Below are 13,424 nucleotides of genomic sequence, written 5' to 3'. Positions count from 1 at the left end.
GCCTCATGCTTCAGCTTAATCATGATGCATTAATAACAGCAATGTGGTGAAAGCAAGTCTGCCCATTAACTCTAAACCAGCTTTTTAGGTGAAAAAGGACCCTGACCCAAAAGTTAACTTTCCATTTTGTTATGTAAACAGCATCTGTGTTTTGTATAGAATAATGTATAGTGTATTAGCAAGGCTAATCCAGACATGGATATTCATTGAGTCACTGACAAGATTAAATATTCTTGAGAAGCAGATGACTAAACATATGTATTACTTTTTAAACCCTACTTTAAACTACTTAGAAATAGGAATGTTATTGCAATATTAACTGGAACCTTCAAATATTTAAAATTATATGGCAACTTTATTGTTTTCTTGTTTCCTAAAGTTAGTTAAAAGTTTGGAGTTGCTGCTGAGTTTATTTTCTTGTTTGATTTCAGTAAAATATGAAAGAATCAAATTCTTGGTAATTGCTTTGAAGAGTTCTGTGGAAGTCTATGCATGGGCACCAAAGCCATACCACAAATTTATGGCCTTTAAGGTAACAGTTTATTTTAACCGTCTTTGGGCTTTCTAATGTGTATTTGCAGTTACAGAGCTGCTTTTATAAAAATGTTTGAACAACCCACAATGTTGATATATAGTTACATGTTCTCTAGTAAATCTGTCACTAATTCTGGATTACATTTTAATGCCATTATTGATGTTTGTTAAATGAAAGAGTCAGTGTATGTAACTAAATTAACATTCTGAATTGAACTCTGAATATAAACCATAAATGGAAAACCTAACAAGGAGATTGCTCAGGGTGACAGCATCATATGGCAGCTGCCGAAGAGCAGTCAGTTGTCACTGCCACAGCTTCACTCTTGCTTAAGGAGAGTGAAAAATTTAAAGCCCTGCTGGACTTCTCTCTTCTCGGCGAGTAATTTATTTTACGTGGTCACATTAAACATGTAGAAGAAGCTCACTAGGGTTGTGAACCTCCAGACCATGCTTCAATTCTAGGCAGATTAATTTTTGAGATACTATACAGGTGTGTTTGTTGTCCTCTACATATACAAATCAAGAGACAGATAATTGAACCAAATCCCAATCTTGCTGCAAGTGAACAAATCACTAAATTATGTTAGTCTCACTTGTTTTTATGAGTGCTGTAAAATATCATTGGTCACATGGTATCATTCCCAAACTAGTCGTGGGGCAGTAGCCCCTCCCCCTCTGGGTCAGAGGGAGGCCACACCACCTCTCTGCACCGTCAGGACTGCTGCCTAGTATCAGAGGAATTAGCGTTAGGAGTTAGTGTTCCGACCGGCCTAACAGGGTTGAGCCCCCATATAGTCAATTGGTCCCGGCCCTTAGGCAGAAGCAGGAATCCCAGGGCCAGTAGGCTCTGGCCATTAGGCTGGGGCTGAGCAGCCAACCATCTATACCTCTGGGCCCTTTAAGCAGGGGCCGGGCAAACACCTTAGTCTGTGGTCTCGGGGCCCTTTTGGCAGGGGCCAGAGCAGACACCGTAGTCTGCAGGCTCTGGGTTCATTAAGCAGGGGCCAGAGTAAACCCAGCCATCTATATTCTCTGGGCCCTTTAGTTAGGGGCAGAGCAAACACAGGAGACAATTAGCTCCAAGCTTTTTAGTCAGGGGCAGGGCAAATACAATAGTCAATTAGCTCTGGGCTCCTGGTGCAGGGGCAGAGCGAAAACCCAGGAGTCAATTGGCTCTGGGCCCGTGGTGCAAGGACAGAGGAAAAACCCAGGGGTCAGGTGTCCTAGCTCCAGTGGACAACTGACAAATGCAGGCCTCTTGACCTGGCAAAGGGAGGCTGCCACCCCAGGGGATCCACCCTACTCCACTGGGCCCCGACCCAGGGGGCGGAGTGATCCACCACTGGGTCAGCAGGGAATCCAGCTGCAACACACCGACCATGCTTCAGGCAGTGCTACAGCCAGACTGAAGTCGGCTGTCGCTGGGCCACTTCCTCCCCTCCCCTGGGGTTGTACTTGGGACCATGGGGCGTCTTCCATTTCCTCCAGGTAGGTGGCCAGCGGCAATCCTGGAGGGTCCCTAGCAGAGACAGGTTCCCCAGCGGGCAGGGGGTCACTTGGCTCAGCCGCAGTCTCAGGTGGCTGGAGCGAGCAGGACATGTCTGTCTCCCTCAGTGTCCTGGCTCCAACTGAGCCAGAGGCGCTGCCCTTTATACTTCCGGTTCCGGTTACCCACGTCTGGAGGGCAGGGTGAGCCAGGTCTGGCTCCGCCCACTTGGGCACAGAGGGTGGTTCCTCCCTCTCTGGGTCAGAGGGAGGCTACACCGCACACTACCCAAACTGTTGTGCAGAAAATGAGATTGTCACTTACAAATTAAAAATATACTAAAGGAGTTTAACGTGGGTTGATGATTAGTTTTTATTTCTGCTTTTTTAGTCCAGGGAAGTTGTTTTAGTTCATAGTGTTATATGGCTGAGTCCTGCACAGATATGACTATTCTGACCTCAATCCAGCAAAGCACATAATCCAGGGACTTAACCTCAGTGGAATGCCTCACATCTGTAAAGGCATGTACTTAACCACACTGCTGGATCAAGTGGGATGACTTTGCAGGAGCAAGCTGCCAGCGTGTGTGTGTGTGTGTGTGATAAGCATGTTTTTAAGGACTCCCATCTCAATGTTCACAAAGAGAAAAGGAGGACTTGTGGCACCTTAGAGACTAACCAATTTATTTGAGCATAAGCTTTCGTGAGCTACAGCTCACTTCATCGGATGCATCCGATGCAGTGAGCTGTAGCTCACGAAAGCTTATGCTCAAATAAATTGGTTAGTCTCTAAGGTGCCACAAGTCCTCCTTTTCTTTTTGCGAATACAGACTAACACGGCTGTTACTCTGAAACCTGTCATCTCAATGTTGTGTGCTAAGCGGAGATGTAGATCTGACTCCTCCTTTTAATTACTGTCTTGCAGTCATTTGGAGAATTGGTACATAAGCCATTGCTGGTGGATCTAACTGTAGAGGAAGGTCAGAGGCTGAAGGTGATCTATGGTTCCTGTGCTGGTTTCCATGCTGTTGATGTGGACTCGGGATCAGTCTATGATATTTATCTGCCAACGCATGTAAGAATTGTGGCTCAGTATGGGATTTTTATTTCTTAGGTTTTTTTCACTTACTTCACACTGAAAAGATATACAGGTGTTCAAATGCTGTGGTGTGATCATACCGTGAGCAACCATGCAAAAAAGTCATCTATTCCCTTCACGATGCTTCTCTAACTTCTGAAATTGTGATTATCACTTGTGGGTTAGTTAAAAGATAAGAGCATCTTGCACTTAATAAAAAATCCCCAAACCCACAAATAAAAAATCCTAAACCTCTTTTCCTTCATAGAACATTACACCTCCTCTGAATACTAGGTACAAAACACATTTTGTTAATGTCAGTCCTAATGCATGCTCAAAATAATACAGTTCAAGATCTTGAGGGCTTGCTACTTCATTCCTTGTGGTGGCTAACATGTTTTACAGCAAGAATGAAAAGAATGTAATTTTGTTAAAATAGATGTTGTGTAAAACAAAGGCTCTCAATCTTTCCAGATGACTGTACCCCTTTCAGGAGTCTGATTTGTCTTGCGTACACTAGTTTCACCTCACTTAAAAACAACTTGCTTCCAAAATCAGACATAAAAATACAAAAGTGTCACAGCACACTATTACTGAAAAATTGCTTACTTTCTCATTTTTACCATATAATTATAAAATAAATTGATTGGAATATAAGTATTTGTACTTACATTTCAGTGTGATTCTTGAGCCTGTTTTTCACTTGTGAGCCTTGTCTGAAGCCTGAGCCCCAGGCAGCGGGGCTGAAGCATGTAACTTAGCTTTGCGAGGCCTCCTATGGCATGGAACCCCAGCATTTGCCCTGCTTGTCATCCCTTAATGCTGGCCCTGCACTTGCAACTCCCCTAAACCTATTCCATGACACCCCCCCCGGGGGGGGGAGGGGGGCTGCAAGCCCCATGTTGAGAAACACCGATCTAGATGAGTTGATGTACCCCTTGGAAGACCTCTGAGTACCCCCAGGGTTACATGTACCCCTGGTTAAGACTGACGGCTATAAAAGATATAAAACCATCCTATATCAGAACGTATACGGGCTCTTAAATTTAAAAAACAAAAAACCGAAAAGGGATGGTAAAGTATAATTATGTGAGCATATTGACAAAAAAATCTTTGGAAGCAGAGAGGGATGAAGTCAGATGAATGCAAGAGGAGCGACCTTTGACATGCAGCGAAAGGACAGTCCCTGGAAGCCTAAAACAGTGGTGAGATCACCATCAAGTGGGTGGAAAGAGGAGGCAGAGCAGGGCAACAGTTCCCTGTGGCCACTCTCACAGCGTAGGCAGGACAAGGCTAAAGGAGGAGGCGTCCGTTACAGTCATTGGTAGTTTTTAAGGACAGTTCTGTATGGGAGTGGAATTCTGTTGTGGATTTTGTGCAAGACAAACTTTTTTTTAACTTAAAAGAAAAAAGTAAAGCTGTTCAATACATTTCTGCCTTAGAAGGTTACTATTGGTAAGTGTTCAAGACTTGCAAACATTAAGCCCTCCAAAATTTAGAGAGAGAACAAAAATAGGATGATGATAGAATATATAGCTATAGCTAGTCTTATATCAATTTGGAAAAAATAGTAAATTGCATAATTCCTTCATATGTATACCCTAGAATTATTAATCAAGTCCACTTCCAAGTCATTAGTAGAAATATTACTGACTTTAATTTTTCTTTTCTACCTTTAAAATGAATTGACCAGAATTATTAAAAAAATAAAATGAATTATCATTTTATTGCAGTAGACACAGGTAATTACAGAGCAGCTGGTGCACTGAGAAAATTAAATTTAAAAAATGAGATAAAATGACATCAGTAATTAAATATAAACTGGGTAATAGCTTGAAGAATAAATATTTTATGGGTCTTAAAGATCACCTGAATATATTATCTTTATTTGCACCTAGAGGCCCCAACCAAGACCAGGGCCTCCCTGTGCTAGGCACTGTACAAACACACCATCAGAGATCATCCCTGCCCCAAAGTGCTTACAATCTAAGCAGATAAATGGTGGGAATGGACACAGAAGGACAGAGAGGTGAAGTGACTTGCTCAAGGTCACACTGCAAGTGAACGGCAGAACTGGGAAGACAACCCAGTCTTTAGAGTTCCAGTCCAGTGCTCTTTGCTCCGGTTTGCTTTGCCATGTTACCGTGTAGCTAAGTCAGCACTGAAAATCTCAACCGCAGACTAATGAAGGAATAACTACAGGTCATTCCATAGAACTGGTCAATCAAATATTCTGGAGATGACCGTTTGATGGGACTTAGTTATTGATATGTCTCTCCTCAGGGCCTTTACCTCATCATGGCCCCAGTGACCTATGTTTTCTTCCTTTCTACAGTCTGCTTTAAAAAAAAAAAAAAAAAGTATCCAGCCCTTTATACTGGGAGCAGCTCAAGTGAAAAATAGTGCCTTTGCTTTTGTTTTGCTTCTGTAGATCCAGAGCAGCATCCAACCACACGCAATCATCATTCTCCCAAACACCGATGGGATGGAGCTGCTGGTTTGCTATGAGGATGAAGGGGTTTATGTTAATACCTATGGGAGGATCACCAAAGATGTGGTTCTGCAGTGGGGAGAGATGCCCACATCAGTTGGTATGTATCCTGTGAGAATCAAACATAATCTGCAAAGTTAGGGGATAACAGGGTGGGGATACTTGGTCTTCAGGTGTTTCATTCTGAAGCAGTTATGCTGTAAATATTATTGGTAGACAAGTGCCAAAATGGTGAGATGGTATTAATCTGGTAGTTTTTGTTTAGTTTCTCTTAGAATGAAATCCAAATAAATGTTATGGCGTACTGGGAACAAAATAACTTATTGAGCATTAGGTTCCTAGTAGCCTGTTGAAAATAGATATATTTTTGCTAAATTGTGATAACCTGCATTTCTAAAGGGATTTGGGCTGGTATTATTTTGAGAGATTTCTTAATTGTTAATAGGCTTATATGTGATTTGATTAGTCTTTTTGTGATCTTAAGCAGTAAAGCATTTTATATTAAAAATATTTTTTAATTACCGTAGTTATCTAGAGTATAGAGAAGGCACTTTAATGAGACAAAATGTCTCATACCATAATGACCTACCACATTTCTTTCTATGATCGTTAACTACAGACTAATTCCCATTAAAGTAAGTGGAAAGATTTAAACTAATTTCAATGAGAATTGGATTGGGCCCCTACAGTGTGTTCTTGTAAACGTTAGGGGCCAGGTTCTCAACTTGTATGAATGGTCATAGCTCCAACTGAAGTCAATGGAGCTATAACAGTTTACACCAACTGAAGATCTTGCTTAGTGCTTTTAAGATGATGTGTTAGTGGTCAAATTGTCTTCCACCCCCCCTCTCCCCCAAAAAACCCCTAAATAAATTAAAAGTTCATTATTATGGTAAATATGCTTATACCATAGCAAGTTATGTAATTTAAATCCCCTATAAATAAACAGTCAAATACGTTCTTGTATGAAATGGGAGTGCTATTAAATATTTGAGCCTTAACATTTTAGGACATCCTTGCTAAGATCTGCTAAATCATAATTTTATGATTTGATTCGATTCTGTTCTGTTGAAAATACACCCACAAACCAGAGGCAGCTCCTTTTTCCCTTGTTTAATCTTTTGATCTTCTTTGAGTGATGATCCCTACATGTATCCCACACGTGGGTATGCATGCACGTCATACGCCCAAGTCCAGAAATTCTTCAAAGCGATGCCAACCACTCCTCCTGTCAGCTTTAGGGGCTGTCACATGCTCTTTGCCAACAGCTGGATCACCAGTTGGGTCTTGGAGATTATCTAGCAGGGATACTCGATAGAGTTTGTCTCCTTCCCTCCTCACAAACCCCCTTCCTGGTCTCCCTTTGGGGACCACTGTCACCAATTGATTCTTCGTCAGAAGGCGGAATCCCTTTTCGGTAGCAAGGGAGAGGGTTCTGCTTCCCCATATTTACACCTAGCAGCGGTTAGTGCTTTCCTCCCTCCAGCAGAAGGATGTTCTGTCTTTACTCACCCGGCAACTGTACAATTGTCCTATTGGCACTCACAGGTCTTCCCTTCGAATCTATGGCAACATGTGCCATGACCTTCTTCGTGGTCATCACTTTGGCCAGAAGGGTCAGTGAACTAGGAGCCATAATGGTAGACCCTCCCTATTTCACGAAGGGAAGGTTTCCTTTAGGGGAAGGTATTTCCCCTCAGTGTTTCACGAAGGGAAGTTTCCTTTAGGTTATGCCCAAAATTTCTTCCCACAATTGTTTCTGAGTTCCACATCAGTCAGTCAGTAGTTACCTGTATTTTTCCCCAAACCCCATGCCTCTTCTGAAGATAAGAGACTTCACTCCCTCGATGTCAGGCGTGCCCTGGCATTCTACCAGCAGAGAACCAAACCCATTAGAAGATCTCCAAGATTCTTTATTGCCATAGCACAGTGGTTTTCAACCTTTTTTCATTTGTGGACCCCTAAAAAATTTTGAATGGAGGTGCAGATCCCTTTGGAAATCTTACACATAGTCTGCAGACCCCCAGGGGTCTACGGACCACAGGTTAAAAATAACTGCCATAGCAGAAAGATCATGTGGGCAAGCCATATCCTCCCAAAAGATTTCTAAGTGGGTTTCGGGATGAATCTTAGAATACTACAAAATAGCAAAAATTTCCCCTCCTGGGGGTATAACCGCTCACTCCCTGTGAACACAAGCTGCTTCCATAGCATCCTTTGGTACGTTCCGCTGCAGGACATTGCAGGGCAGCAACTTGGAGGTCTGTCCATGTGTTCTCGATGTACTACGCTCTAGTCCAAGCAGCGACTGCAGATGCAGCCGTCGGAATGGCAGTACTACTGGCATCTCTGCTGCCACCTTTCTCACACTCTCCTCCAGTCTGAACACTGCTTGCCAGTCACCCACGTGACACCCAGGGACCATTACTCGAAGAAGAAATGGAGGTTCCTTTACTGTAACTGGAGGTTCTTTGAGATGTGTGGTCCCTGTCTGTATTCCACTACCTGCCCTCCATCCCTTCTGCTTCGGATCCAGTTGGGTTGCAGGAAGAAGAACTGGAGGGGTGTCGACCCACACTGCCTTTTATGCCCTTGGATGGGCGTGCCAGGGGCACTGCTGCACGTTTGTGGGTCAATGGACACTGCTTTGAAGAATTTCTGGACTCAGGTGCATGACGCACGTGCGTAACCATGTGTGGAATACAGATAGGGACTTTGCATCTCAAAGAACCTCCAGTTACGTAAGTCACCTCCATTTATCTTTGTTAGAGCTCATCAGAATAACACCTGGATTATCTGTTGACTGTGTTTTTTATAATGACAACTTTTTCTTCTTGAGGTTTTACTACATCCCAGTAGTAATTACTGAACGACTACAAGAATTCTTTTCGTTCTGCTAGTACCAAGCTCTTTACCTAATGGAGATTAGAAGTGACATTCAAAGAAAAAAGGTCCTATTTTGCTTTTTTATGATGATGGAAAGGAGACCTACAGTCGCGCTTTGAAAACTATAGGGAAAGCTGTGTTATCCGGCACTTTACAAACCGGAAAGCTCTATAAATGGGCATTTCGGGAGCAGGTGTGGGCTGTAGGCTCTGGGAGGGAGTTTGGATGCGGGCGGGGGCTCTGGGCTGGGGTTTGGGGCACAGGAGGGGTTTCAGGGTTCTGGATCCAGGCGCTGCTCACCTCAGGCGGCTCCCCACAAGTGGAGATGTGTCCGAAAACCCCTCCTGCGCCCCAATCCCCTGCCCCAGCCCCCGCCACACCCAAATTCCCTCCCTTTTAGCTAACCGGAATTTTTGATTTTCTGGCACCCCCACCCCCAACCCCATTCCCCCAACATGCTGGATATCAAAGCTTTTACTGTATTATGGACTCCTATATAATATAGAGAATACCTTTCAAAGTAGTACAATTTTTCAGAATGGAAGAAACTTTTTTAAAAATATGCCAACTGTAAAATACTTTTGTTTTTTACATGAGCAATTCCCCCTCCCCCTCCCCCCCCACACCGTATCAATTTCTGTTTTTGCTGAGAATTATAATTAGTGGAATTATAACACCACAAGAGACATAACTGAAACCTGGGCAGTTAAGAAGGGAAAGGATTTTACTCCATTTAAATCTTGAGTTCTGTTTTTTCATTATTGCCTACATCTAATTAACCCTATCTGCTGGCAACACTTAAGAGAAAAGCTCTGTGTAAAACTGAACACTCAACTCATTTCATTGAGAGTTGTGAAAGCTCCCATTTTCACTTTAGGCTTCCAGTGAATACTGCAGCAAAAATGATACTTTTGGTAAAAAACAAACAACAACAAAAATCCTTCTCTCTTTTAAAAAAAAAAAAAAAAAATTAAACTGTTCTCTCCTTCTTATGCATCATAAAGAATTTTTTTTTAAATAAAAAGGTAAGTGTGTTTTCTTTGCAAGCCACTTTTAAGACAGAGGGTTTTACAATTGCTGTCTGTTGCTTTTTAATACATGTTGGTTTTTGTTTGTTTCTATAGCATACATTCGATCCAATCAGATTATGGGCTGGGGAGAAAAGGCTATTGAGATACGATCAGTGGAAACTGGGCACTTGGATGGCGTGTTCATGCACAAAAGGGCACAAAGACTCAAGTTCTTATGTGAACGGAATGACAAGGTAGTCTTTTTTTTTTTTTTTTTTTTTTTGCTTGCAACTTTGCCTTCAGTTACACCATGTTCTCTAATCGCATTATAAATATCTTGAACATTAAAGCTTAACACAAATCTCTGCTTTCTTTCTTCTTCATCAGACTTCGGTGAGCAAGCAAATGATCTGAACGCTTGGCTACCATCGTAAATAGTTTTTATCTCTTTCTTCACAGGTTTTCTTTGCCTCTGTGCGGTCTGGTGGAAGCAGTCAAGTTTATTTCATGACCCTAGGCAGGACTTCTCTTCTGAGCTGGTAGAAGCAGTGTGATTTGACAAGGGATTGCTGACATCCAGAGTCTTCGAGATCCTCATAACTTGGAATTATTAGTAACTGGAGTACAGACCTGCACTGATGCAAGCACTCCATGTGAATGTGTGTGCAGGCATCACTAGTGTTAGGTTTCTTTTTGTTTTTAAACTGAGGCTGCAATGCAGCTGGTGCTGTAAAGATATTACCATCGGGTGCTATAAGTCTTTGAGATTTGGGATCACACTAGAAAACAACAGGTCTTTCCCCCTCTTTCCCCCCCCCCCCCACCTCCTTCAGCTCCAGAATTCCTAGGCTTTGAATGACTCTGTTTGTTAGTGTGAAAAGAGAAAGGCTTATCATGAACATGTTGTTGATTTGGCAGGAGGCAGGCAAGAGAAGGTGACAAGTGGTGGTGAGAGACAGTCTTGCTGAAGCAGAGGGCAGATCTAATCTAGTAATGTTAACAATGTATTTAATTGACATTTCTTTTTTTGTAATGTGACAATATGTGGACAAAGAGGAAGGTGCAGGTTTTAAGAAGTTAATATTTATAAAATGTGAACGACACAGTGGCTAGGATAATTTCTTTCTTGGGGATGGGGTGGGGCGGGGGGGTGGAATTCTTGGTTCTGGTTGGTTGGTTTTATTTTGGCCTGGCCAAGAGCTTAGTCATTTTTCTGTGTACCAGGTTTTGCCTGAAACATGTGCAGATGATAAAAAAATTTGTTCATTTTCTACAATGATTCTGTGTTAGGACAGAACTTGGTGATGTCACAGTATTAGCACTGCCTCAGTTAAAGGTTTAATTTTTGTTTAAACCTAGAAGTGCAACAACAGTTTTACCACAGTCTGCACTTGCAGAATGAGAAGAAGAAAAAATTCCAAACAGCATATGTTTATTTTTTTGTGCCTACCTCATTGTTTTTAATGCATAAAAGAGGTGGTTTAGTTTATACGTTTTTAGAGGAAAAACCATTAATGTCTAATTTAATCTTAATACCAAAACTACCAGATGAAAGGTTTGACTGTTATTCTGTAGCAAGTTTCAGCAGAAGGGGAGAGTAGTCCATTGAGATGGTTGAAATAGCCTTATGGCAGTGAGACACTGACTAATGTAATTGCTTACTAAGTTGGAAATCAAACATTTTTACCAACTTCATCAGTAATGGAAGATTGATGAATTTAGCCTAAAACCAGAGGTTTCACTCTTCTAACATGTGGGCTTAGTAACAGACAGGTAACAATAACTAGTCTAGTTCTATAAACTGTTAAATGTTGTAGGAAACATTTTGGGGAGGTGATGTTTTTCTTTTCTAAGAATGCAATGCACTAAAACTATTTTAAGAATGTAGTTAATACTGCTTATTCATAAAACAGCATATACTTGTGTTTAGGTGTAAGATCCCAGCTCTGGCTCCCCTCCACCCCCCCACCCCTTTTTTTTTTTTAAAAAAAAAGTCAGTTTTATTTTATGAATAAGTTTCTGACATTTGTAATAAATGTCTCAAGAGTAATAATATGTTTAATGGCTACATGTTCATTACTTGAGAAATCTTGAGTGTATAATAGTCTGTTGGTGATGTAATAATGCACAGTGTCATGATTCAACCATTTTTTTTTTGTTTTGTTTTGTTTTGGTGGGGTACTTTGTTGACAGCTGCCTTAAGCTGTTCATTCAGTGAACAGGCTCTCAGTGTTTCACGGTCTTTGTCTTTTGCTGTGCTTAATTTACTTTCATGGCATGACAGGTAGGGCTTTTTTAACATTCTTTAATCAAACAGATTGATTGTTCAAGTGACTGGTCACTTGATTGCTTTAACATTAACAGCACCAACTGGGCAAGTGTTTTGCTCAAGGAACCCTTTTGGCATCAACCCTGACTACTGTAAATTCTTCTAATCGAATCAGCGTTTTTGCTGAAAGTTCTCCTTTGAACATCAGAAACAGTTTAAAAGGGAGCTGGTGTGTACACACACGTGTACACAAACACACACACACGTGTACACACACACACACACATATATCAAGAAAGCCTTACATTTGCTGGCAGAAGAGTACTTAGAAATATTTTTTTAAATTGTTTGACTTTTGGATAGCACTGAAGGTCAAGGGTGGGGACCCATTTCTTCAGTATCTGTTACAATCAGCCAGAAGAGCTATCAGTTCTCTGTACTATAATGAACTAAAGGGACTCTGAAGTCCAACATAATCATAGACAGGGATGTAATCACAAGATGGCCCTGTAGCATAATTAGCTGACACTGATCAGTTCAATGTCATTCTGCATGGTTTTAATACTTACAGTGCTGTGTGATTAAAATGGATTCAGTTCTTGTCCCCACCTCACACACTACCTGCGAAATCAATACGATTCATGTACGTGAGAATGTTCCAGGGATTCCCCAGATTACGGATATGTGCTTTTTCCTGAGGGAAACTTATTCACTGGAACTGCCGGATGGCAGCTTCTGCCTCCACAGAAGTGCCAAGGTGGCCAAACGACAAGTAAAAACAGTGTTACCAAACCACCACATATAGAACGTTGGACTCTTTAAACAGTGCTTTTGTCAGAGCAGGGAAAAAGCTCCTAGGTTTAGTTTTAAGCTTTAATAAGTAATAACTTCCTGTATCTTTGTCGAAGTAACCCTAACTGTATGACTGCAGTGTTTTATTTTTATCTTATGCACATGTTATGTTGGAGAAAATGTTTACAAAAATGGTTTTGTTACACTAATGTGCATCACATATTTATGGTTTATTTGAAAGTGATTTTTGTGGGGTTTTTTTTTTTTTTTTTAGTTTTTCATATTAGTAATAGTACACTTTTTGTGACTTATAACCCCAAACTCTGCTGATTATAAAGATGCTCAACAATAATACAATTGACAAACTGCATTAAAATGACTAATTATAGAGCTGCAAAGCAGGCTGGAGACAAGTAAACAGCCTTTTTTCTGCAGTGCTATCTAACTTGTCTTCTGTGTATTATGGATATTACTGTTTCCCCCCCTCCCCCCCCCCCATTTTTCCTTAAATAAAGTCAAAATGACACCTACTGTATGTGGAAAGTATTTTAAATATTTTTCTGCTCCTGGAGAGCCAAGGTGTTTATTGCCTTATTCCATTGAAGGTGAGAAAAAGCAACGTTACCAAATTTCATGATTTTACTGCAAGTTCAGCAATATTTGATATTTTTATTTAAGCCCCAGCTCCTGGAGCCAAATGATTTCTCCGCTTTCTTGTCTGTGGTTTTAATTTTTGGTCCTCGTGGTTGTGTTGAAAAGCTTTAAAATGTAAATCAGTGGCACCCAGAGGCTCGGAAAACAGAAGACACTCAAAGGAAACCTAAAATGGTGATGGTTTTTAAAATCTCGTGAAATCTCGTGATTTTGGGGGGTAGT

General features: G+C 41.3%; 1 protein-coding gene across 8 annotated transcripts in view; it reads left to right on the top strand.

Moving 5' to 3' along the window:
- MAP4K4 (mitogen-activated protein kinase kinase kinase kinase 4) overlaps positions 1-13,078 on the top strand; it is a 245,918-nt gene extending 232,840 nt beyond the window's left edge. For all 8 annotated transcript variants that reach the window (XM_037898037.2, XM_037898030.2, XM_037898046.2 and 5 more), the window contains 5 exons: positions 432-532; positions 2,948-3,097; positions 5,532-5,691; positions 9,602-9,741; positions 9,947-13,078. In XM_037898037.2, the coding sequence (XP_037753965.1) occupies positions 432-532; positions 2,948-3,097; positions 5,532-5,691; positions 9,602-9,741; positions 9,947-10,030 (635 nt within the window). In that variant the 3' untranslated portion in view covers positions 10,031-13,078. The remainder of the gene's footprint in view (positions 1-431; positions 533-2,947; positions 3,098-5,531; positions 5,692-9,601; positions 9,742-9,946) is intronic.
- Positions 13,079-13,424: the final 346 nt, after the last annotated feature.

The sequence above is a fragment of the Chelonia mydas genome, chromosome 1 (genome assembly GCF_015237465.2).
Source record: "Chelonia mydas isolate rCheMyd1 chromosome 1, rCheMyd1.pri.v2, whole genome shotgun sequence".
Taxonomy (NCBI): domain Eukaryota; kingdom Metazoa; phylum Chordata; order Testudines; family Cheloniidae; genus Chelonia; species Chelonia mydas.
This window is presented reverse-complemented; position numbering and strand designations above follow the sequence as displayed.